The sequence below is a fragment of the Gadus morhua genome, chromosome 2 (genome assembly GCF_902167405.1).
Source record: "Gadus morhua chromosome 2, gadMor3.0, whole genome shotgun sequence".
Taxonomy (NCBI): Eukaryota; Metazoa; Chordata; class Actinopteri; order Gadiformes; family Gadidae; genus Gadus; species Gadus morhua.
Window position 1 is genome coordinate 16,110,921 of NC_044049.1, and position 27,500 is coordinate 16,138,420.

General features: G+C 43.2%; 1 protein-coding gene across 2 annotated transcripts in view; it reads left to right on the forward strand.

Annotated features, from left to right (window-relative positions):
* prkcab (protein kinase C, alpha, b) overlaps positions 1-27,500 on the forward strand; it is a 100,792-nt gene that overhangs the window by 67,809 nt on the left and 5,483 nt on the right. Inside the window, exons 5-15 of one of the 2 annotated variants that reach the window (XM_030339381.1) lie at positions 1-60; positions 10,096-10,252; positions 10,870-11,004; positions 13,248-13,341; positions 14,564-14,593; positions 17,495-17,629; positions 17,798-17,971; positions 19,217-19,308; positions 21,575-21,637; positions 23,458-23,596; positions 25,909-25,989. The exon at positions 1-60 is cut by the window's left edge and continues 69 nt beyond it. In XM_030339381.1, the coding sequence (XP_030195241.1) occupies positions 1-60; positions 10,096-10,252; positions 10,870-11,004; positions 13,248-13,341; positions 14,564-14,593; positions 17,495-17,629; positions 17,798-17,971; positions 19,217-19,308; positions 21,575-21,637; positions 23,458-23,596; positions 25,909-25,989 (1,160 nt within the window). The remainder of the gene's footprint in view (positions 61-10,095; positions 10,253-10,869; positions 11,005-13,247; positions 13,342-14,563; positions 14,594-17,494; positions 17,630-17,797; positions 17,972-19,216; positions 19,309-21,574; positions 21,638-23,457; positions 23,597-25,908; positions 25,990-27,500) is intronic. The other variant, XM_030339389.1, reaches the window with a different exon arrangement.

The window sequence follows — 27,500 nt, forward strand, 5'->3', positions numbered from 1 at the left end:
AGCGCCGCGGACGCATCTTCCTCAAGATAGAGGTCACCGGCGACAGGCTGCACATCACAGGTGGGACCAGCGCTGGTGGGACGCCGCCTCCACTCCGCCTCTCTGGGAATCACTGGAACCCCATTCTCACACACACCGTTCTGTCGTCTTGCGTTGTATTGTTCATGATGTATATCAAATGTTCCATTCATCATATTTTAACTGCGGTATTTCAGTACTATACACAGTACTCACACGTTTGTTCTATTTGTTATTCAATATGTATTTATTTAGTGCTGTTAAACGTCAAAAGGAGAATCACTCAGACATTTTATTTTATATTGGCAGTTAATTCCCTAAAAAATGTACATTGATATTGCATGCTTGCATTTAAAAAATACATTCAAAATCATATTTTCTACTCGTTAGGTTTGGTTGCCGGTTAAAATTTTCCTCTGTTCTTACATAAATGAGCAAGTCATTCAACCCTTGTGCGCTCCTGTTACCTGGCATTAGTCGTCCACAACAGATACTCCATGGCCGTGAAAAAGAATGCGTGTGTCGATGAATGAGAGTGCATTCATTTGCACTTTGAACAGCCCATCGGGACTCTGTTAAAGTGCTGGGTGATTACAGTGTTTGTCCGTTACATGTTATGATGTATTTTAAAGGACATGAACTAGCAACCACTGAAAGGCCAGCGAGAGCGACAGAGAGAGCGACAGAGAGAGAGAGAGAGAGAGAGAGAGAGAGAGAGAGAGAGAGAGAGAGAGAGAGAGAGAGAGAGAGAGAGAGAGAGAGAGAGAGAAAGGGAGAGAGAGAGAGAGAGAGAGTGAGAGAGTGAGGGAGATGGAGAGAAAAATATTATGCGTGGAAATCTGAAAAGAGTTTAAAGGTTGAACGGACATTTGAACTGTGGTGATGACGCTTTTACAGTTAAGGGCTGATCTTGAAAAAAACGTGATTGTTGCGGCGTGCGGCGGTGCGGCGGTGCTTGGTAGCAGTTGTTGGTGGATTCAGACTCATCAGGTGCAGGTTACTGCCGAGTGGGAAGGCATAAAAGGTGGGTTTACGGTTGGATTCCATCTTCCAGTTGGGGTCATTCCTGGGAGAGAATGGCGGAAAAATAAGATGAAAAGCTAATCTTTGTATTGAAATGTGTGTGTGCGAATATCGACTGTATTGTCTTTGTAAATGAGCCAGTCAAATGAGCAGCACCTTTGGTTGATACATTAACAGCACAGTGAACCCCTCCACAGTCCTGCTGAAAAAGCTTTCCCGCACTCTCACACACACACTCCCACACAAACACACACACACACACACAAACACACACACACACACACACAACACACACACACACACACACACACACACACACACACACACACACACAAGCACACACACACACACACACACACACACAAAACAAAACATCAGGATTGCTGCTGCAGTAAAGTGAGTTTAAAGTGGGAATCAAAGTGAGTAGGATGAGTTTGTGTTTGTGAAGGGGAGGTCCTAAATTATTCACTGAGAGGGTTCAGAATGATTGTTTGATGTGATGCTGTGTGTGTGCTTGTTACCACCTGTGGATGGTCCAAGTCAGTCCTGATTGGGCCATCAACACAGAGAAAGAGAGGTGAGAGAAGGTCAGAGAGAGAGAGAGAGAAGGTGAGAGAGAGAGAGAGAGAGAGAGAGAGAGAGAGAGAGAGAGAGAGAGAGAGAGAGAGAGAGAGAGAGAGAGAGAGAGAGAGAGAGAGAGAGGGAGAGAGAGAGAGAGAGAGAGAGAGAGAGAGAGAGATAAAAGAGTGGGTGGGAAAGAAAGAGAGATACAAGGGAATAAATAGTGATAGAGAGCAGTATCGAATAGGGACAGGTATGTATTCACTGCGTCCATGACATTGCTGGATACCGCACGCATCACGTGTTTGACACACTGTGTGTTTAGCTAGCCACCCATGATTGGATCGGTAGTCCTGTGTGAAGCAGCACCATGAATACAGTTCAGCTTCATCAAGTACCCTCCCCCCAAGACAAAAAACATTGTATCCATCCTTTCGCTAAGAACCCCAAATGATTCTTATCAGAAAGCCCATTGTTACTTACTGGAGGGAAGGGATGATCAGTATTACTAATGGTGGCACTGGGCGTTTTGTTGGCATGGTTACCCCTAGTCGTTGTCTCATCACATTATGCTAAGTGATCCCCAGAAACTGGAACCGGATTGACTGAATCCCACAGACGTTGATAGAGCGAGATCGGGCCCCAAAGGGGCAGAAACACAGAGAGAGAGAGAGAGAGAGAGAGAGAGAGAGAGAGAGAGAGAGAGAGAGAGAGGGGGGGGGGGGGGGGGGAGAGAGAGAGAGAGAGAGAGAGAGAGAGAGAGAGAGAGAGAGAGAGAGAGAAGGGAGAGAGAGAGAGAGAGAGAGAGGGAGGGAGGGAGGGAGGGGGGAGAGAGAGAGAGAGAGAGAGAGAGAGAGAGAGAGAGAGAGAGAGAGAGAGAGAGAGAGAGAGAGAGAGAGAGAGAGAGGGAGGGAGGGAGGGAGGGAGGGAGGGAGGGAGGGAGAGAGAGAGAGAGAGAGAGAGAGAGAGAGAGAGAGAGAGAGAGAGAGAGAGAGAGAGAGAGAGAGAGAGAGAGAGAGAGAGAGAGAGAGAGAGAGAGAGAGAGAGAGAGAGAGAGAGGGAGGGAGGGAGGGAGGGAGGGAGAGATAGAGAGGGAGGGGGAGAGGGAGAGGGAGAGGGAGAGGGAGTGAGGGAGATGGAGAGAAAAATATTTTGCGTGGAAATCTGAAAAGAGTTTAAAGGTTGAACGGACATTTGAACTGTGGTGATGACGCTTTTACAGTTAAGGGCTGATCTTGAAAAAAACGTGAGTGTTAAGAGTGCGGCGGTGCTTGGTAGCAGTTGTTTGTGGATTCAGACTAATCAGGTGCAGGTTACTGCCGAGTGGGAAGGCATTAAAGGTGGGTTTACGGTTGGATTCCATCTGAGAGCTGTCACCATGACAAACTGATTGTACTTTTCTTTTTTTTTCTGTCAGGGGCTCCGTTCCCATTCATACAAACCAGAGCAGAAGGTTTTATTGATAGACATATATACAGTCATTAAATGTCTCAATCGCTGACTGCGTCTCAAAGCTCCCTGCCATATCGAGCAACACCTGTTAAGGAACATATGTGGCGAACGGTATTACGGAACAAACAGAAGTCAATTTCAAAACACTACCACTCCTTCCCTGCTTCATCCCTCGCCCTCTCTTCAGTATATCTCCCCCCGCTCTCTCACCCTCACACTCACGTTCCTCCATCGCCTGCCTTCCCCCTCGGCGGGTCTTTTTTCTGGAAACTTTCTCCGCCGTGTGTATGCAGTGTTCCCTGGGTCTGTCAGCACCCCCTGAAGTCCCCACACTGCTGAGTCTGTCTGACCTCGTAGTACCGGCCATCTGCCGGGCTGGGTCGGTGACTCAAGCATATCAACAGGGGGCAGGTGGGGGGGGGGGGGGGGGGGGGGGGGGGGGGGGACCGGCCCTGGATCTCGTCCACGGTTCAATGCTCGCCCGTCGCTTGGCGCCACGTTGTTATGCGCGGACGTATCCGCTGCTCTCCTCCTTTGACCCGTTTCTAATTGGTTGTTTGACCAGAAATACAAAGGAAATGACATTGTACCTAGAAGAGGGCAGGGGGAGGAAGTGAGGTCACAGCTGCTGCCGCGCCGCGGTCTTGTTCTCCAGACCCCTCAAGGCGACAGTAAGGAAGGCATGGAGGTGGTTTCGAGGAAAATTAGTGGTGGAGAAAGAATGCGTGGATTGTGGATTGCAACATATAAGAGGGGACAAGAAGAAGAAACTTGTCTGTTGTCCCCCCCCCCCCCCCCCCCTCCCGCTCCCGGTAGGCCTGGGAGGGTCAGCCAACTGATGCTGATATGATCACATCTTTCCTGGAAAGAAAACAGACTCGTCTCCAAGGCTCCTCCTCATCACACACACATGTACTCACACACGCACGCGCGCACACACACACAAACACACTGACTCACACACCATTGCCTGAGTTGACCTTCTTTCATCCAACCATCTCTTTTTCTCTTTTATTAGATCTCGTGCATTCACTCACTCACTCACACACATGCACACACGACTCCCTTGGTATCTGATGCAAGCTTTTAATTTAGGTTATTGCTTACTTTCTTGCAGCCATATATGTTTTATTTTGTTTATTTGAAATGTTCCTGTCTCTTCGTCCCTGTCCCATTTCGTCTTTATAATCTCCTCCCCTTCCTTCCCCTTCTCATCTCTCTCTCTCTTTGACATTCTCTCGCTCTCTCTCTACCTCTCTATCTCTCAGTCTCTCTCTCTCTATATATTCCCCTACTGACTAACACACACACACACACAGTCACAGGAGGGGTCCTGCAGTGGAGCGGAAGTGACCTGGCCTCAGGTTCAGAGCCAGGGCTACCAGGAATATGAGCTCCTTCCTCAGTCACACCCTGCCTCACAGGGCTGGGTGGGAGAGAGAGAGAGAGAGAGAGAGAGAGAGAGAGAGAGAGAGAGAGAGAGAGAGAGAGAGAGAGAGAGGGAGAGGGGGAGAGGGGGAGAGGGGGAGAGGGAGAGGGAGAGTAGAGCAACTAATGTCAGAGCCAGCTCTGTCTTCATCCATGAAGAACGCATACATATTTAAACACACAACCTTGCTCCAGACACATTATGCACACATAGTGCAACTACACACATACACACACATTTGATTGATTTCAGGTTACAAAACATAATACACATGTTATAAACATAAACATTGCACACACATAATACATGTTATTTTATACTGCAAAATACCATACAAATATCGAGTCATGCATTGTGGTATACCTAGATATGTAATGGACCATTTAGAATGGCAGACTCTCCTGTATCCAAGCAACGGCACACAGTGGATGTGCACTGTGTACACGCACATGATGTGTGTGTGTTAGTGTGTGTGTGTGTGTGTGTGTGTGTGTGTGTGTGTGTGTGTGTGTGTGTGTGTGTGTGTGTGTGTGTGTGTGTGTGTGTGTGTGTGTGTGTGTATGGCTGTGTGTGTGTGTATTACACACACACACACACAGCTACAAACCCACACCTACACACACTGTGTAGGTGTAGGTGTGTGTTTGTGTGTGTGTGTGTGTGTGGGGGGGGGGTGTAATAGGTGTGTGTGTGTGTGTGTGTGGGGTGGGTGTGTGTGTGGGTTCTTTGTTGGGGGGGAGGGGGGGTATGTGGGTGGGTGGGTGGTTGCGTGTGTGTTTGTGGCACAGGAGTGTTTATTTCTGTGCATGTTAATGTCACCACTGGACATCAATGGAAAGAGAAGCTCTGTTTGGACCGGCATACATTATGTCTGCGAGTGTGTGTGTGTGGGTGTGTAATTAGATTAGGGAAAGCTATGGAGAAAGAGAGAGGGATGTGTGTGTGGTTGTCTATGTGTACCCACCTACACACAAGGTGTGTGTGGGTGTGTTATGAAGAGGATTGTGTGATAAGTGAGTACAATAAGCTTCAAGGATATTGGCAAAATCTTCTATCCCAACCTAGGTAATTGACTAAGATATATTTCACCATGTAGCATGTTTTTCTAGTAATTCAAGCAACAAATAGTCTACATAAAATAATCACATGGTAAAGTCAAATTTCAGCTCGTACCTTAAAACTATTTCAACATATCCGTCAATGATGATCAATACTTATTTCAATAATGTTATCAATAAAATCACATCCTATAGAAGAAGATATATTCATCATATACAAATGGGTGGCCAGCCCGTAGCTCTCTTTTTGTTTTTCAAGAATCTTTCTATGACCCTCCCAAAACCCCTTCCCCTATGCTATGTCTGTCAGTTTGAGTCACAAGGTTGAGTTTTTGGAATTCTGGGAGTGGTCAATCTAACAGATTGTGCCTTTAAAGGGATACTACACCGATACAGAACCGGTGTTCTATCATTATAAAATCGCTATTATAATATAAAAAAAATAATAATCTTCCCTCAGTCTAACCCAGTCTTCCCTTGACCCAGCTGTCCTCCTTACATTTCTCCTGACCTAACGTCAAATGACGCGTTTGACGTCATGTCAGAAATTTGCTTGCCTGCTAGAAGGTTTGAGGACTACAAACCACTGGTTCTGCAAATTTGTAAGCCCACTAATAAGGAATGAGGGGGGCGGGAGCTCGCGTACGAGATGTATGGCGGACACATTGTCCGCCATGTTTCTTCACCGCTTAGCTAGAGAATTAGACCGACACAAACCTCCGACCATGGCAGAAGCAAATTTGCAATGGGAAACAGGCGAAGTGGAGACCCGTGTATTGATTCTCGGCCATGTTGGAGAAAGAATTTGGGGAAGAACCGTTGGCTTTGACTCTCTGCCAAGAGTCAGACGTCGGATAATCCAACAGAGTCGTTTATTCATAATATCATCTCAAACGACTCCGTCGGGGTTCTCAGACGTCTCTGGTTCTTCCACTTCCACATCAATCTGAAGTAGACTGAACTGCGACATGGAGAAAGGGATTGTTGCCCGCGATTTTGGACCCCAGTTGTCTTCCGCCAGCAGGCAGCGGGGAAAGCGGGGCCCCGGCGGGAGACAATCGTGGGCAACAATCCCTTTCTCCTCCATGTCGCGGTTCGCAGTTCCACATCAATCTGAAGTTGCAGTTCAATCTGGAAGATCGGACAGCAACAGAGCCAACACAGCCAAAGCCAAAAGCCAACGAGAGCCAAAGCCAATGTTTCTTCCCCCAATTCCTTCTCGACCATGGCCGAGAATCAATACAGAGGCCTTATTTTGCAAACACGCACCCGCCCGTACCTGAGAATTACATTCCGCACCCGGCCAGACCCGCTATAAATTGATACCAACGCCCGACCCGCACTCGAAGGAAAATTAGACGCATTAGATAGAACGCCGGGGAATTACACTATCTGGTGTTTGGTGTGATGCTTTAGATTGCTGTGCAAAAAAAGCACATCATCCACTGTGGACGATTTTCTTTTACTCCTATGCTCCTGAATAACATATCCAACACCGGAGAAGTCTCGCTCACAATCGCCCGCAATCGACCGACCCGCGCTGTTCAGGCGTCCGACCCGACCAGCACCCATGTCCAACATAGTACCTACATTATTTTTCCCCCGTTTCATCGGAATTGTGCGGTTCACCCGTCGGGTACCCGAACCCGTCCAGGACTTTGGCCGAGATAACCCCCACTACGAGTCTTTACTTGTCGTGAAAGTACCAGAGACGTCCAAGAAACAGACGCAGTTTTTAATTCATAATATCATCTGGAGGCGCACACAGCTTTTGGCCATGATATTATATATTGTATTATATTATATAGATACCTATGTATTATATAATATTATATTATTTAGATATAGAGCTCCGGGAGTCCGCAAACGGCAACAATCACTCCTCCTCCATGCTGCTGTTCACGCTGGACTGCAGGGAGTGAACGCTGATTGGCTCTTATGTTACCTCCCTCAGGGAGTGAACGCTGATTGGGTCTTATATTACGTCCCTCAGGGAGTGAACGCTGATTGGCATTGTGGGAGTTGTCGTCTTCAATCCCAAGCACCAAAAAGTCACTGTTTGCCTTTTCTCGCTCAAGGAGGCACAAAATTTTAAAATTTGACTAAATATACGACCCACTTTCAATACAGATTCATCTCTCCACCGGTGAAGTATCCCTTTAAGAACTTTAGCAGCCTCAAGCGAAACTATAATGAAGATTAGAACCGGGCGAAATGTACATAATCAAATATTGTATTTTTGACAAAATGTTCACATCGTGATATCGATTTAATATTCAACCAAGCCCCTACCACAGACCTTAGTGAACTTACTTTGATGACGTAACGGCAGCATCACCATGGCAATGACAAATGCCCCTGGGGCTGCAGGCTCAGTGGAGGGAAGACGCAGGAGAGGATATAGCTGGGATGTGTGTGTGTGTGTGTGTGTGTGCGGTGTATGTGTTTATGAATCCTGTGTGTGTGTGTGTGTGTGTGTGTGTGTGTGTGTGTGTGTGTGTGTGTGTGTGTGTGTGTGTGTGTGTGTGTGTGTGTGTGTGTGTGTGTGTGTGTGTGTGTGTGCGAGTATGCGTCAGTATGAGTGTGTATGTGTATTTGTGTATCCTAAGTGTGTGTGTGTGTGTGTGTGTGTCTGTGTGTGTGTGTGTGTGTGTGTGTGTGTGTGTGTGTGTGTGTGTGTGTGTGTGTGTGTGTGGGGGGGGGGTTTGTGTGTGTGAGCAACAGCTGTAATACTGTGAACCACCTTAGGGCTATTTCTGAGTCTGTCTGTACTATTGGCTAGAAAGTAAAATAGAGACATTTGTATGTTTGGCTATTGACTGAACTCGGTGACTAAACATGATTGAGAATACATACCTTTGACTCGGCTTTGGCAGAGCTCGCTGTTCTGAAAGAGAGATGAAACTTGCCTCGATTGGATGCAAAGAGCTCGTTCTCTCACAGGGCTTTTATAATATTTACCATGCAGTGTTTAAGGGATTATTTTTCTACTTTACAATTACGGGTATCATCTGTCCTATTCTACAGCGTCTCTAATTGCATGCATGAATGTGTTTGTTTTTTGTTAACATAATGATCTCATGACAATAAGTTACCTACCTTACTAACTCATAACTCATACCTACCGATAACATCTACTAACTGACTTCATACAATGTACATTTATTATACCTCACTTCCTGTCCTTTTGTGCAGATCTTTCGTAATCCTTCCTTGATTTATTGAAGGTCAAGGACACACATGAATATCTGACAACTCCAGACGAATGAAATATAGTAATCATAAAGTAAACTGTGAATAGCAACACACATTTATATAAATAAATGTATGTACTATATCTATACTTATAGAATTCTATGTTTTATTTTTATATTAAGATAGACATTCCAATAGATATGTTTGGTACATATTCTCTTTAGACATCTAGCCCTTTATGTCGAGCAACTATAGCATGTGGCATTGGCAGTGCTGTTCAATGACCTTGCATGGGCAGACCACCACTGTAAAAGCTGTCGCCATGGTGAAAGTAGAATGGCCTTTCTTTTTTCTTTGTGTGTGTGTTTGTGTGTGTGTGTGTGTGTGTGTGTGTGTGTGTGTGTGTGTGTGTGTGTGTGTGTGTGTGTGTGTGTGTGTGTGTGTGTGTGTGTGTGTGTGTGTGTGTGTGTGTGTGTGTGTCAGGCGGAAATAATAAATAGAAAGAAGAATAGAAAGAAAACCAATCCCTCTCTCTCATTCAATGAGAACAAATATTAGCAATTCAGTTCACAAATATCAATAATAACCATATCAATATCAACATGAATTCTCAATGACTCATCTACATGATTTCAATATACGGTAGTTTGCTCATGGCAATATCATAGCCTGGGTAAGAGGTTTGCTGCCCACTTGGTCCATCCATGGCAAAAACATCCACTCAATGGCATTCGTATAGGACTGGATATGTATATCTGCAGTATACTAATAGCCACCCTACGTATATGGGGGGTTATGATAACCTAGTGGCTAGCGTGTTTGACTCCAAGCCAAATGTTTTGGCGTTTGACTCCAGTTATCCTCGAGCAACATGATGCCTTACCCTTACCTTAGCCTTATCATCCATGACATGTGTATCAATTCATTGTAAGTCACCTCGTAAGTCAATTTGGCTACAAGAGCCTGCTCAATGACTAAATAGTAAGATATTAATGACCCCCACCCGGTCTCACTGTCGCTCTTACACTCTCTCTCCTTCCCTCGCTCGCTCTCACCCCTGCTCTCTCTCTATCTCTCCCCTCTCTCTCTGTCTCTTTCTCTCCCTCTTTTTTTCTCTCACTGTCTCTCTCTTAATCTCTCTCTATGTATCTCTCCCCTCCTGTCCCTCTCTCCCTCTTTCTCTTTCTTTCTCTCTCACTCTCTCTCTCTCTCTCTCTCTCTCTCTCTCTCTCTCTCTCTCTCTCTCTCTCTCTCTCTCTCTCTCTCTCTCTCTCTCTCTCTCTCTCTCTCTCTCTCTCTCTCTCTCTCTCTCTCTCCGTCTCCCTCTCTCTCTGTCACTCTATCCCTCTCCCTCTCTAGTGGGTGAGGCTAGAAACCTCATCCCCATGGACCCCAACGGTCTGTCAGACCCCTACGTGAAGATCAAGCTGACCCCCGACCCCAGGAACGAGACCAAGCAGAAGACGCGCACAATCCGCTCCTCGCTTAACCCCTGCTGGAACGAGTCCTTTACCTTGTGAGCCGCTGTCCCCTGTGCTGTGCTGTGTGTGTGTTTCTGTGTTCTCTGTAGGTATGTGTGTATGGTCTTTGTCCGATGTCTCTGTGCATGTTGCTTAAATTATCTGTCATGTCGTCCACGCCTTCTTTGTCTCCTCGTTTTTGTGCGCTTTCGTGGGTTTTCCGGTGTGTGATTGAGCGTAGAGTAGTGGAATGGGTTTGTTTACAGATAAAATAGGATACAACTGTTATTCCATGACTATGGAATAACAGTATAATAGTTCACTTAATTTCTCTGTCTAACCGGAGAAAACTATCCACATTTGCTTCTCTTGCTATGATTCCCTGCATTTCAGGGATCTACAATCTCAGTTGTCAATGATTCAAATAATATATTATAACTTTAGATCGGCATATCATATTTCAGATATGACCATTAGAATGTTGTTCCTGCAGTATGTTTCCTTGCCATGCTGTATGTTTTAGTATGTAACATCTCTCTCTCTCTCTCTCTCTCTCTCTCTCTCTCTCTCTCTCTCTCTCTCTCTCTCTGTCTCTCTCTCTCTCTCTCTCTCTCTCTCTCTCTCTCTCTCTCTCTCTCTCTCTCTCTCTCTCTCTCGCTCTCACCCTCCCCAGCAAGCTGAAGCCGTCCGATAAGGACCGCCGTCTGTCCATCGAGGTTTGGGACTGGGACCGGACCACTAGGAACGACTTCATGGGCTCCATGTCCTTTGGGGTGTCTGAGCTCATCAAGTCCCCCAACTGTGGATGGTCAGTCGGTCAAACAGTCAGTCACTGAAACAGCCAGTCGGTCAAACAGTCAGTCACTCAACAGTCAGTCAACCAAACAGTCAGTCAACCAAACAGTCAGTCAGTCAGTCAAACAAGCAGCCAGTTAAAAAATCGAACTGTCCCTCAACTAAACAGTCCGTCAAACAGTCTGTCAGTCGAACAAGTCAATCACGAACTTAATTAAACATTGAGATGAGTAACAGAAATTCTTAAAATAACAATCTTATAATCTGCTATCATTTACTATCAACACAATAAATAAATCAGTCAGTTTACTCAAGATAAAATAAATATTGTAATAAAAAGTAAATCGAGAGCGACTTTCTTAATTATTTTCAACATTTATCCTACGGAGGGCTGTTTGAGACGCTGTATGTAATGAACTCTTTCAATTAAGCGTTTCGCATTTAATCAAAACCATTCAGAACTGGGTCAACACTATTGTATTCTAACCAAAAGGAATAAGTGGAAATTGAAGATACACTTGAGCACACTCAACGACACAGTTTAGGAAATTACGTCTAGATTGCGCTATTTAAAAGCAAATCAAAAGGTTTTTATACAAGTCAAAGTTTTTGCAATTATATGGGCTCCAGCTTCGAAGCATCAATGGCTTGTTGAAATAAAGATCATTTATGTTTCATTCATATGAAAAGGAGCGGTGTATGGACCCTATAATTTCATTGGCTGTAGATAGAGCCCTTCAAACTTCATGTATCGCCCATCTTGACCTACAAGAGAGCCAAATGGAAATACACCAGCAACACACTGACAAATCACCAGGGCCGGAACGTTTCTGCAGATAAACAGCATCTATCAGCAGCTACTGTCATGGCTCCGCTCTGCTTCTACGCCTCCCGCCACCGTCCTGTCCAATGTGTTGATGGTGAGTCGGGACTGGGTGTGGTAGTGCAGGGAATGTTCCCAGAGAGAGCCCCATCATGTTAGCTCAGCTGGTGTCAATGCAGCCAGCGAGGCGTAGCCCGGCCTGACTCAGCGGCCCCGAGGCTAAGCTAGCTCAGGTGACATTCACGGTCATACCTGGGTGACGACAAGCCTGGCAGTGCCTGGCAGGATACTGTGTTAAAAAACAACTGTGATAATATGTGTGTGTGTGTGTTTGTATTTGTGTGTATATGTGTGTGTGTGTTTGTGTGTGTACTAGGCAATCCTACATGCATGAGTTAATGTGAACTGTGCCATGCTGTGCACTATGTGTGTGTCTGTGTGTGTGTGTGTGTGTGTGTGTGTGTGTGTGTGTGTGTGTGTGTGTGTGTGTGTGTGTGTGTGTGTGTGTGTGTGTGTGTGTGTGTGCGTGTGTGTGCATGTGTCCGTGTGTGCGTGTGTGTGTGTGTGTGTGTTTACGTTCGTGTGCTCCCTACAGGCTTTTGGATGATTGCATGTGTATGTGGGAGTGTGAGAGTGTGTAGAGGTGTGTAGAGGTGTGTAGCATATACATACTATACTCACAGGGAGGCAGACTGCGGGCTGTGTGGTGGCAGGGGAGCAGACCTTTGTTCAGCAGACAGTGGGCAGCCAGCATCTCTTACTCCACTCATCGAGTAAGCAACACACAGGACACCGGCAGCAGCCTGCTCAACCCGCCAGGGGAGGTTCAAGGCTCGGATCGGTCGATGAGTGGCGGAGTCAGTCGGAGAATCCATAATCGTTTTGACATCACCCTATGTCGGACGGCTGGCTGAAACATGGATAGTCCTTATTCCATGGCGACACAATGAACAGGGAGATTGCTGATAAAATATGTTGCTGGAAGAATGGAAGAAAATGAGCATCTGAAGTGGCCTCCGGTGAAATCAGTTCCAACCAAGGTCATTAGGCAGCTTGTCTGGAAATAGGGGGCATTTAGCTCTAAGATACCTACAGGTAGACTGTGGTCCAAGGGTATCGAACCCTGAACCCTGTTGGTTAGGGGTTGCACACTCTTACCACTAGACTACATACTAACGACTATTATTTTTCTTTGTGTGTGTGTCTGTGGCATTGTTTGAGTGTGTGTGTGTGTGTGTGTGTGTGTGTGTGTGTGTGTGTGTGTGTGTGTGTGTGTGTGTGTGTGTGTGTGTGTGTGTGTGTGTGTGTGTGTGTGTGGGTGTGTGTTTGTGTGTGTATGCGTGCGTGCGTGCGTGTGTGTATGTGTGTATGTGCACGCGGGCGTTTGTGTGTGTGTGTGTGTGTGCGTGCGTGTGTGTGTGTTTGTTCTACAGGTATAAGATGCTGAACCAGGAGGAAGGGGAGTACTACAACGTACCCATTCCTGAGATAGACGATGTCAACCTAGAACTCCGGCACAAGTTTGAGGTGAGGTCAAGAGTGGTCAGATGGGGTTCATATGATGGGTGACCAATCAGAGAGTGAGATCCAGAGATATGTCTGGAGAGAGTTTTGTACACTTAAGAATACTTAATCATTTTGTGCCACCGAAAACAACAATATTTCACAAAAAAATGCAAACACAGTGTACGTTGTAATAAACAGATGTAGGTCGTTTTTGTAGTTTACAATAAACAGTCACATTCGTATAATCCGTCAATTACCCTGTCCTAATATTTCTTCATTTATTTTTTTCTCACTTATATCCTCCTTAATCTCTTCAGTTAATTGGGGAGTTGAAGGGGACATACGCCCTCTGGTGGTGAACAGGTGAATGGCTACCCTTGAATAACAGTTTCACATAGAAGGATCGTATATGTATCTTTGGACTCAAAACAATATACTGTTTCGAACAGAAACATCCAAGACAACCAAATACATCTGAAACAGTTGAAAGGCTATTGGACATGGAAGAGAATGGCCCTATATGTGTATGAGTGAGGAGATAGTTGAAACAGGCTAGCTTATCTGTACTATCTTTGGTTATAAGAAGAGGATACAAGGCAGAGCCATAGTGCTTGTTGTCCTCATTTGAAAAGATGGCTTTTGATTTCTGTGCCTCGAAGTTTCCGTACAAGCTTTCATCCACACACATCCACACACATACACACACACACACACACACACACACACACACACACACACACACACACACACACACACACACACACACACACACACACACACACACACACACACACACACACACACACACACACACACACACACAGCCTCAGTTGCCTTGGAAACCAAGGTCAGGCCCATTGATGTTGATCATCAAATGAAAAGAGAGAAGAGGGTTTTGTTCTCAATAATCGAATTTCTCTTTTTTTGTTAGAGGTGTGATAATTAAGTAAATATATAAGAAGCAAATTCATTTTAGAACATAATGAGTTTACATTTATCTTGAAAATAATGACCAAGTGCATAGTAATAGGAATAATTATAATAAAAATAATCATCTGAAATTTTAAATGACATAAAGCTCTCTTAATTAAATAAATTCTTGATCCAGTGACATATCTATGTACATGTCACATGCGTAGTTAAGCAGGGGTTGCTACGGAGCAATTACTGAGCGAGTTCACAGCGTTTTAGCTTTTCACCGTGCTAACAAGTTAGCATTCTTTCCTCCTTTCTTCTCTTCTAGGCCTGCCAACTAAATATCCACTATCTCAAGGTAGCACTTCTGCCTGCTTCCACACTGACTCTCTAGATCTGTCTCTCACTCACTCTCTCTCTCTCTTTAATGAACTTTATGTTTGCTAATCACCTTGCACGGTGTGTCCACCAAGCATGCTTTTCTCTTCTGCGCTAACAAACCACCCTTTGGTTATTTGTTTCAGTATGTTTTTTGTCTGCGATTTCCGTGAGGAATCAATTTACTAACAATGGCCGTCGCCTCCACAGCACATGGCTGAAGCAAGACATTTATCTCCTTTCTCTTTACTTTAACCTCTCTCATTTGTGCCTTTATTGTTTACAGTTGCTGAGTTTGAGTTATTTAGCCATTCCACAGAGCTTTGTTAGTACATTTGTAGTTGTAGCATTCTGCATTCTGGTGGGCTCTAGTGCTCTTTTCCATCATTGCACTTTGTCAATTGACCTCTGAAGATTAAGTCCCGCCTCCGAGGCTTTGGTTCCCTCGGTCAAATGTCTATGGGAAGTAACCCAAGGGTTTTTGAATGATCGTAGATAACAAACTCTGTAGGTCGCGAAGAAGTAAAAGCTGCGGCACGTTTTGAACAACACACTTTTTACATCTAGTTTTGACTGGAATTTTGGATTGTTGTGCCGTTAAAGTAGTAAACGATTATTAATGCTATTTTACCGGCACCGACAATCCAAAAACCCAGCCGATGCTAGATTGAAAAAGTGTGTCGTTCAAAATGATACACAGCTTAAACTTCTTCGCCACCTACAGAATTTGCTATGTACGATCATTCAAAAAACTCTCGTTATTTCCCATAGACATTTGACGAGGGAACCAGGAGCCTCGGAGGCGGGACTTATTCTTCAAAGATCGATGGCTAGGAGATCCTCACCCACTCGCTCATCGTTTTGGAGGTTGTCCCACCTGCTCCTCATTGGCTTATTGTGTGGCCTTTGCGCTACCCTCTATAAATCTAGTCCGGCCTATAGAACGTTAGTAGTAGATGAAGCCATGGTTAAATTTACAATCTGTTGGGCTTGTTACTATGCAGACTAGTTGTTTCATAATATTATTATTTAATCTAATTCATCTTATAATTATATTATGAGATGTGAGCCAATGAAGTTTGACTCACCGTGATAGATATCATTTTTATAATTATTTTGAAAAAGGATTATGCATTTATTATGGATTGTAGGTTTAATAATTGGCTTAATAATATAATAACTTGTTGTATGCGTAAAAGTCTATGATGAATGATGTAGACTAGAGAATGGTGTGAACCGGAACTTCACATCGTAAGCGTTATTTCTTAGCCTCTCCACATGATGGCAGCACTTGGATAGTTTTTAAATGTTGGGGTTAAGATTTTATCGCAGTGGGGGCTCAAACGGCAGTTTGTTGTCCCTTTATCAGGCTCTCTTAACTGCATTACATGGTTTTCATGCATCAGTATATTTAATGTAGTTGCTATTGTCACAGCAACAGTAAAAAAAACGAACCCTTGAAACTTGTGGATGACAGATTTTCTCTAGAAACCAGCTCATCTGGTCTGCCTGATTTGTCAAAACATGATCACCACTTTCTGATCCCATTCAACACTCCAAACATAATTGCAAGTCGATGTGCCGGCTCCACCAGTTGCCTCTTCTCCCTGTAATCTGACAGTAACAGAAACCAATTTGAGCCTTAATGGCAGCTACTGCATATTAATAGGGTTATAATACAAAAAATACAATCAGCCGCAATTTTTGCTATTAAGAAGAAAATAGACTAACACTGGCTAGTTTATTTGATTGGTAAATAGCTATACAATTCCAAATATGGCTATTATCAGAGTGAATATAAACCATATAAACACATATTGGATAATTACACAAGATTGTCAACAAATAATTAATCGTTCCCGCTGAAGGCTATGTTTGATGTTTGATAGCCCTGAAATGATACCCCAATTTCCATCCTAGGACGTTTGCGTTAGACAACCATTCAATTAATTTCAAACAAGTCGCAACTCCTTTTTTTCCAAGTCCTCAGTTATCTTGAACACATTATTGCCCAGTGTGTGAAAAAAGAAAACCAACACAAAACCAAAAGAAAACGGACAGTGCAATCATTATAATGACAGGGGATGCTGGGACCCCCCACAGTGTCCTCTCCTCCCTCCCTCCCCTAACTCCACAAGCTTTCAAGCGTTTCTAAATTACACTAGCAACAGAGCTGTCTCTGTCGTCAGCCTGCCATACGCGACATCAGCCAGCCAATGGGAGGTCGGATATTGAACCGAGGGGCTGACCATTAGCACGTCACTGTGACATTTTACTAATTTATGTCACTTTGTTGGTCACATTTTTGTTGCTTGTTTCATTACTAACAACGCTAATGTTTTCAGAGGCAGAATGTAAAGGAGAACTGTCTGTCTGTCTGGTACGAGGTCTCAGTACCGGTTCCTATATCTTAAATGAAATGTAAACAAACTCTGAAATAAAGGGAGAAAATCCTGTTCATTTCTTTTCATTGCTCTTTCCTTAGAGAGCTACCAGACGACACCAGAGCAGTGCTTGCTCTCTGTCTCCAATATTCTCCCTTGTTTACATGATCTGACCTGCTGAACTGTTCATTTAGGGTTAGGTTTTTTCATTGTTTCAAAGACCAAAAAAAAAAAAAGGTGGTTGTTCATGCATGCAGATGTACTCTGAACTAACCTTACTAACATTGTGCCCTTCCACAATGTAAATGGTTCGATACATTTGGCACACCATGTACTTTAACAGAAAAAATTACACAAACAATCCTAAAATGATTCAACCCTGATACTGTCTATCACATTAAATCACTACGGTATGTGTGTGTGTTTGTGCGTGCGTGCATGCATCGGTGTGTTTGTGTCTGTGTGTGTATGTGTGCGCTCGGTGTCTGTGTATGCAGAAAGCCAAGATGGGTCCCGGTAAGAAGATGATCACTCCGTCGGACCACCGGAGGTTCAGCCTGCCGAACATGGACCGAGTCCGCCTCAGTGACTTTCACTTCCTGGCGCTGCTGGGGAAGGGAAGCTTCGGCAAGGTGAGCGCCAAGGCAACGGTGACCCCTGAATACAACCGACAATTTGACATGGGTGGCTTTGTTGAGGTTGTGGTTGGATATGGTCATTCGGAAAACGGGGTCATATAACATATAAAGAATAAACATAAAAACCCAGTTGTCTACTATCGATGTTGTCCACCCACCCAGGTGATGCTGGCAGAGATGAAGTCAACAGAGGAGCTGTACGCTGTTAAGATCCTGAAGAAGGACGTGGTGATCCAGGACGACGACGTGGAGTGTACCATGGTGGAGAAGAGGGTGCTGGCCCAGAGGGATAAGCCCCCCTTCCTCACACAGCTGCACTCCTGCTTCCAGACCGTGGTGCGTCCCCAACCAACTCTGACCCTAACCCGTTGCGCCACAGGGCCAAGTCCCTCCTCGCCTAATCCTAACCAATTAGTTGTGCTGCCTAAACCTAACCAAGAAGTTGCGTTGCCTAAACCTAACCAAGTAGTTATGTTGCCTAAACCTAACCAAGTAGTTGTGTTGCCTAAACCTAACCAAGTAGTTGCGTTGCCTAAACCTAACCAAGAAGTTGTGTTGCCTAATCCTAACCAATTAGTTGTGTTGCCTAAACCTAGCCAAGTAGTTGCGTTCCCTAAACCTAACCAATAGATGAAGGCAAGCGATCATTATGTGTGATTAGTCAGAAAAGCAAGGTCCCCTATTTTATTATTCTACCAGGTGTGATGTTGACTAGCCATGATTAAATAGTAGGGGTCCTTTAAGTAAACAGAAGGTTAAGTGACCAAACCAAAACCACGTATAAAACCTGAGTATAAAAATAAAATGGTTTGCAAAGGACATCTTTGGTCTAGTCATTTTGCAATATGCTGACCACTATGGGCCAACAATGAAAAGGCAATCCTCTTTTTAAGTTATGATATTATTAACCTAACACCACATACTCTGATTCAATGACCACATGTGAACACTTTTTGTTTTAGGTTAGTGTGAAAAAAAGTGTGAAACATGTTGTAGCCCCAGGTGTTGAGGGAGGCACACAAGCAACCAAAAACACCCTTACAAATACAAGTTGTAGTACCCTGTGTGTTGTAGTGTACTGGCTGTCAGAGTGTCCTCTAAAACGGCTTCACTGCTTGTGTTCTGTCTACAGAATTTAGACACATTGTGGAGCGATTTCATTTTTTATGAGAGGAAATATGTGTGTGTGTGTTTGTGTGTGTGTGTGTGTGTGTGTGTGTGTGTGTGTGTGTGTGCCTGTGTGCGTGCGCTGATCATCACTCATCAATCATAATTTCCATCAGAGGTTGTAGGAGGAGAGTTTATACAAGCATGCATTGCAACTTTTATTTTCCATGAAGTGTGACTTTATGGATAAGGTTCTACAACATTTTCTATTCTGCAAAGGAGTGGCATAGTGATGTTACTGTATCACAGGCCTATTATTGTGACTCATTTATTTTTAACAAGCTAAAAATTCAATGCTTCTGAGCTTATTTTTCTGGTTTTTAGAATCGCAGCAACACGTCTTCAACACCTGCAACCTGAGAACCAAAGCATCCATCAACCACTCTCTCTACCTGTACCTTACTCTGTCTACAGGACCGGCTGTACTTTGTGATGGAGTATATCAATGGAGGGGACCTCATGTACCACATTCAGCGTGTGGGCAAGTTTAAAGAGCCCCAGGCAGTGTGAGTACGACCCTCCACACCAAACCAGCTGAATATTCAGGGGACACTATGTTTATGTGCTACATCCTGTCACCCCAACCAATGCACAACATGTTTTGCGTATGTTCGGCAACTTGTGGACACCATGAATGGGAATCAGACTTTTTCTGCAAAGTATGTCTGAAAGCATTCTGAGGTTTATCACTTTCGCTACAGCTGAATTGTTTTGTTTTTCTGAAGCACCTATCAACACAGGTCATCTTAAAATGTTGTCCTGTCATGTAAAGCTTTCAAGGGACTAACAAACTGTTGGTTTGCATACAGCTGATTACGGTGTTTAGTCACGGATTATGTTCCCCAAGATCATGAGGGAGGATCCACTCCTGTTTGCACATATCGTCACCCTCTTTAAGTAATGGCCTTCAATGAAGTCATATTTTCAAGTTGTTCAGAAAACAGAAAAAACTGAACCATATATAGAGTATATGATATTTATGAATCATTTCAAACAAAAAGGGTAAGACAATAGATGACTATTGATACAGAAATAATGATGATAAAATTGCCTAAGTCACCCCTTCTAGTGACATGGGCAAAATAAATTGGCCTAATTCACACTCTTGACATAGGCCATTACACTAAAGGGGTAGGATCACATGATCTGAGGATGTTGGGGATTTTACCCGAGGTGGCTAGCATCACAAGGAGCTGATTTAGGCAAGAAAATCATTTTGGCAAAAAAGTGACTTATGCCATTACTTTAAGAGGGTGACGATATGAATATTCACCTATGTTTCATCAGCTATGTTTCATCACCTCTATTTCATTACCTATGTTAATGACCAGGTGTATTTTGAAAAGGTGTAACACTATGAAAGTAGCTAGATACATGTGAGAAGTATTGAACCTTTCATTTCAACACATGGAAATTATAGAGTTAGGTTTTTGTAAACGGTTGTGTACAATTCAATAGACCGACAATAGACATAAAACAGAGACAGTTGCGTATCACCAGACAATAGTTAGTAGGTTTAATAAATAGGCTTTCAGTAGAAGGTTCTGTTGGCATGGAAAGAGAGTAGGGATGTCCGATATTGGCTTTTTTGCCGATATCCGATATGCGATATTGTCCAACTCTAAATTTTCGATTCCGATATCAGCCGATACCGATGTCGATATTTGGGTTATTTATTTTTCCTCAAACCTAATTTAGGTAACATTACATATCTCCTGTTGTGGAATTAACACAACATGCTTAATGTTATTGTGATGCCCCACTGGATGCATTCTTGAATGCAACAAGGCTTTCCAAATGTTAACATTGTCTGTGCAAAATAAGAAAAATACTTCAACTTAATTTAAGGGAAAAGTGCCATGTTTATTTTTATTTTTTTAATGGTCTCAGACAACAGTTTGGATTACACTCTCCCTGAGATAATCTTGACAATGCCCACAACAAATAGGGCAAACTTGACTTCACAAATGATAAAACATTGTACCTGAACAACTATGTGCAACATAGCAGTATGTTTCTTTAACTAAAACTCAATAACCTTAATTGAATAAATGCACAAATATGAGTCAATTACAATGTGCACTGTACTGCACAATTTTGAAAACATTTATTTGGGCTATAAAAATAAAAAAATAAAAAAATAATCGGTTTTAAGGCAAAAAAAATCCGATACCGATATTGACCGATATTACATTTTTATGCTAATATCGGGGCGATAATATCGGTGGGCCGATAATATCGGACATCTCTAAAAGAGAGTTTACAATGTATTTAGACATTTTCCCTAACACTGCTCTGCGTGTAACCACGTGCGTGCACCTGCTGGTTTTGTTTATGCACGCACTAAAACACTTGTAAATTGGGAGAAGAATCTGGACTTCCAACAGCTGGTAGCTGCATGTGTTCAGGGGCACTGTCTGCATCAACGCTATTTATTTCTATGCGTTAAGTGTGTTCCTCAGGAACGCAACCAAGAAACATACTTTGTAGAGATGAGCATGTGGTGTGTAGCAGAGTCGTGCGGTGATTGCTCAGACCGGTGCTGATGACTGTACCACAAACCACTACAGGCATCAAGAAGGGCTGTTGATTATGGATTATTTAAACCTCTTTAAACCCCCGGTTCCAAAATTAAATCTCAGTACAACCAGGCAAACGTGAGAGAACCACATTTAGAACCTGAAGTGATGCACGCCGAAAGAGTTAAGTGATAACGATTAGGGATGATATAGATCTAACAACATATACTGTTTTTTTTGTTTGTTTTTTCAGATTTTATGCTGCAGAGATTGCCGTGGGCTTATTCTTCCTGCACAGAAAGGGAGTCATCTATAGGTGGGTTCGTCATTCATTTTCATTGCATGTAAACAGGAATTACTTAGCAAGCCGCCATCTTGGCTTTAAATGCGAGCTGTCATTGGATTTTTATACATGTTCCAAAAGCTGTGTTATTAGCTGCAAGCTCTAAACACAATCTTTTAGTATTAGTGCGAACTTAGTATAAGTTTGCACGATTAGAGAAGAGAGTTCATTTTAAAACAGTAACCGGGCTCCCGATTTTAATAGGGATGGTGAAGTTAATTGATCATTGAAAATATTTTTTAAATGTGTGTGCACATGACGGAGAGCGAGGACGTGATGAGGTGAGAGAAACAGTGCGGCACACAGTTTATTTAGAAGGTGTATAAAGTTTTTTTTTATGTTTCACGTCTGCTGCAATACAAACCAGCATTTAGCATTCTGCTGCAGATTAAACCACGACGGCTGACATGTATTAGAAATGATAAGACATGTTTGGGCCTGGCTTACTCACCTTTCCTTTTATGAGCAAATACAAACACACACACACACACACACACACACACACACACACACACACACACACACACACACACAGACACACACACACACACACACACACACACACACACACAGGCACACAAACAAACACACACACACACACACAAACACACACACACACACACACACACACACACACACACCCACAGACACACACACACACACACACACACACACACACACACACACACACACACACACACACACACAGGCACAGAAACAAACACACACACACACACACACACACACACACACACACACACACACACACACACACACACACACACACACACACACACACACCCACACACACACACCCCCACACCCGAACAGACACACATACACATGCACAAATCCCCCAAAAGATGTGTCCACACAAACTACTACATCTTCTCATTTCCAGCCAGTGTCCAGAGAAGAAGAGGAATACAAGGCAAAACAATTTTATGAAAGAATTGACATTGACAATTGACATGCAACAGGAAAATATCTCAGAAAAGGAAGAGGAAAAGAGTGTCACAGACAATGTCATTTACCAATATTCAGCACCAGGAGAATGCAGATGCGTCTGAATATTGAGTTGAGGACAATGACTGATTGTAATTTAACACAGTGTATGTTTGTGTGTCTATGGGCATGTGTCTGTGTCTGTGTGGGTGTGTGTTTGTATGTGTCTGGGTCTGTGTGTGTGTGTGTGTGTGGGTGTGGGTGTGGGTGTGGGTGTGGGTGTGGGTGTGTGTGTGTGTGTGTGTGTGTGTGTGTGTGTGTGTGTGTGTGTGTGTGTGTGTGTGTGTGTGTGTGTGTGTGTGTGTCTGTCTATGTGTGAGAGTGTTTTGAGACAGATAAGCCCTGAGCAGAGCGTGGAGCAACACCATTTTATGAATTATCATTCATGTCGTTTCTCTTCTGGTGCTGTGTCAAGCTATAGGCGAACGTGTATCACTTGTAACAAAGTGATAGCCTGTGCTTCTCAAAGCACAGGCTCGAGAACAATCAGCAAAATCAATGTAACATCAATGTCCTTTTTTCCATAACAAATGCAGTCAAGGGAACAGAAATAAATGGAGAGAAGCTACTGGGCAGTCGAAATATGTTCTTTGGCAAATATAACTACATAAATGTTCAATCATCAGGAGAGTGAAAAATAATGGTAGGTTTCATGTTGGTAGTCAAGTAGGGTCGACCTTTAAAACGGGAACTTTAATCAACGGTTAATTGGGGTCACCTTGTTACAACAGAATATACGTGCTCCTACAATACACACCCTAACACACACACCCTGGTCTGTACGGCAGGGATCTTAAGCTGGACAACGTCATGCTGGACTCTGAGGGCCACATCAAGATCGCTGACTTTGGCATGTGTAAGGAGAACATGTACGAGGGTATGAACACGCGCACCTTCTGCGGAACGCCAGACTACATCGCCCCCGAGGTAAGACGCCCACCCGAGTAACCTGAATCCAGTCGGGCATTTTCCTTATTTTCTTTTTATGTATTTTTAAAGTCAGCTGCTCCTTGGTTACAACTCTATCGTATGACTTGGCGCTTTTCTACCCGGAAATAAACAGAAATAGCTCTGCAATGTTGTCTGTAGACACCTGGATGAGAATGAGAGTAGTTTAGTTTCCGGTCAGATAAAGAGTGACGGTGGAGTCAGTCCCTGCCGGTCACAAGGGAAATGTTTTTGTATTAAGCCATGTCATTAAGGACCAGATTGAGCCTAAGCATCAGGCTCAAGTTATTCGGGATCGAACCTCAGTACCTTTTTTCGACTGGGAGTCAAACCCTATGCTAGATTATCCTGCCCAGACTGCTCCAAAGCACCTGCGTAGGTGTGTGTTTACATGTGTGGCCCTTTTTTTCAAAAGAGTGAAACTTTTTAAAAGTCTGATACTTTTTTCACTTGTGAACTCTGAGATTTCTATTAACCGATGTTAAGCCTCTGTTCCTCTTTTTTAAATGATCTATTAAAGATTTGCACCCAATAACAGAGTGATAATGGTGTTCTTAAACCACTTTCGGACTCATTACTGTGTACTGCGCTGTGCATACAGAGTGAGGGCGGGGACGCGCTCATGTTCAACCGTGGGCATGCAAAGATACAGATTTAGAATCTGCCAAATTTTGTTACTTATGTTTTTTATATATTATAAAAGATTGTAGAAGTCAGGTGAAAGCCTCTTGCTAGTAAGAGGAAAAACCTGATGCTGAATGCAGTATATGTTCTGCATGTATTTAAAAGTTTATTCACAAATTATATTATTTATAGGAATTGCTGTATCATAGTTAATGCGTCATTCATTTGTTTTGACTAATGGGTGAACAAAAAGGTCGGGTTCTTGAGGCTTGTATCAGCTTACTGATTAATTATTCCTTCACACCAAACACATAATCATAGACGATCGTGATAATAATGAGGGCGAAAAATAAGAAGGCAATTTTAAGTAGTAAGTGACTATCAACGATCATGGCTTAAACAGAAATTTAAGGATTTCTTTCTACTTATTATACATCTTTTACATTGCTCCCTTTTTGAAACAGACAAAAGCTAAATGCAGTTGTAAGCCTGTGTATGTGTGCGAGTGAGTGCGAGTGTGAGTGTGAGTGTGTGTGTGTGTTTATGTCTGTGTGTGTGCTTGTATATTTGTGTATACACATGTGTGTGTGGGATGTGTGTGGGTGTGTTGTTAGTGTGTGGGTAACATTTGTGTGGGGAAGTGACGATTGGTTGGTAAATTGGATGGTTGGACAGCGAGCCTTTTGTTATGGCAGTGGAAAATAGCTCAGCGTGTTTAACGGTGGTCACATACGACTTGTGTGGAGAGAGAAAAGCTCTGCTGTGTGGCAGCACAGCCTTAAATCATCTCTCCAGCTTATCACAATGTCAGACCCCTGCCCTGAAATTACTAAAACAAATTTTGAAAGCATTTAAATTCTTGATTGTGTATGGGTGGCTTATCAGGGCAAAGGCTTGAACTGAAACCGCGAGGATGTCTTTAGTATGTCTGAAATATAATGTTGTTGCCTGCGAAGCTATATTCTAAGGGGCAGGATAGTATTATGCAGTGGTTAGGGTGTTCGATTCCATGCTTAGAGGTTCTGGGTCTCAACCCAAATGAAGGCATCCTTGAGCGAGATACCTTACCCCATCTACACCTTACTAGCTGCTTTTCCATCTAAAAGGTGATGCGAATCTTTAGAAAGTTCGCAAAAAAGTCATTTGAATTAGGTGCGTTTCCATCAAGTGGTTGGAGCGGAATAGGGTGATGACGTTACACGTGGATGTCGGCAGGGTTGCTATGGCCGGTCGTTATGCGGAAATCGGAAAGACTGTCAATCCTGTGTGTTCAAAGTTCGCTACGTCACAGCTGTTTCGAAAAGTGTGTTTCCATCTCCCATTTTGCGAATTTACTCTCTTTCGCATTTCTCAAAAACCACCTCAAGCGAGCGGATAAACCTTTTTGCGAATTAGAGGATTTTTATGCGAATGTTGGTGTTTCCATCACCGTTTACTGATTCGATACTTCAAAGTTTGCATAAAATCAGGGGGATGGAAACACACATACTGTAATGCTTCTAAAAGAAATTGGCTAAACGATTGGATAGCACACTGAATGTCTTGTACAGTGTATGTGAGTACGATAGACGAATAAATTAATCACAACTTTCTTTATATTTGTGTTCAGGAGTTTATGTCAATAAATCAGATGTGTATCCTTCCTCTGCATTTCGTTCCCTTGATAGATCATTGCGTACCAACCTTATGGGAAGTCTGTGGACTGGTGGGCGTATGGCGTTCTACTCTATGAGATGCTGGCAGGACAGGTAATCACCTACTTTTTTGTCTTTCAGGAATTCAAAATTGGTTAAGATTAGTGGTAAGATTAGTATTTCTGATATTGAAATATTGTAAATAGGCCTATTGAGTTGTACTCAAACCTACATCTCACTCATGAAAATACTGCTACTGTATTGTGTACACAGTTGTTTTACATTAGGCACATTTTCTTAACCACTTGGCAGAATACAGCTGGTGGATGGTTTTATGAAATTATATATATCAGGATTGATTGGAGTTCCTTTGTTAGATGGTGAATGAGTTAGCGAGTAAGTGAGTTACTCAGTTCAATAGTTGTATTGTAGGGTTAGTGAATGTGAGTGAGTGAGGGAGTGAGTCAGTAAGATACTGAAACGTAGAAAGTAAGTGAATGAGTAAGTGTAGTTCCTGAGATATCTAGCTAATGAGTATGTTAGATAGCTAGTGAACTAATTAGTTGGTAAGTGAGTTAGTGGGTTATCATGAATAAATAAATCATATAATAATAATGATTATAATAATAATGATTTACCAGTGATCATTAATTTAATGAATGAGTGAATCGAGAATCCCACTCAGTGTGTTTACACTGAGGGGGCACTCATGGATTCCGCTCTCAGAGTGTTCGAAGACATCTATATTTTATAGGCTCTGCCATACCATAGGTGAAAGAAAAATACATAACAGATGCAAGAAACTAGAGACAAAATCTATATGTCTCTCTCTTTAGAGTGAGAAGAATAGCAGCATTATGGATGAAGGTCTGTTATCAACATGCTCAACGCACACTCACACTCACAGCCACACACCTCTGTTGACACCTCACATACAGAGCTGTCAGAGGAATCCATGAGTCATATTCAATTAAACCTGTGTATAATGAAGCCGAATTCAAAGCCTTTTGGTTTCCTGGCAACAGATCTCTCAGTTTGGCTTCCAACGTAAACGCATTGGGGCTTGCTATTCATCTGGAAACCTTAAAAAGTTACCCCCCCATTTTGTTCCTAATGTCTCTGATTCTGACTTGGGCGCACATCAGATCTGCCACCTTGGCGTGTCGGGTGTGTAATACATGCTCTGTTTCTGTCATGTGGGGAAATGGCCAACATCTCTTCGGAAAGGCCTTCCTATATGGTGGTTGGCTGTGTCATTGCTGTTTGGCTTCCCATGCGAGAGAGCAATAGCGTGCTCCAGAGTTATACCTCATTTTAGTCGCCGTAATCAAGGATTGTGCAAGGTTTATAATTTATGAACCACAATATTACAGATAATATTCATATCTTGTAAAAGATGAACTAGCTAAAAGAATAAGACATTGGTAAAATTTAGAATTGCGATAAAGATCTGCTAAAAAATCTCTCTCTCTCTCTCTCTCTCTCTCTCTCTCTCTCTCTCTCTCTCTCTCTCTCTCTCTCTCTCTTTCTCTCTCTCTCTCTCTCTCTCTCTCTCTCTCTCTCTCTCTCTCTCTCTCTCTCTCTCTCTCTCTCTCTCTCTCTCTCTCTCTCTCTCTCTCTTTCTC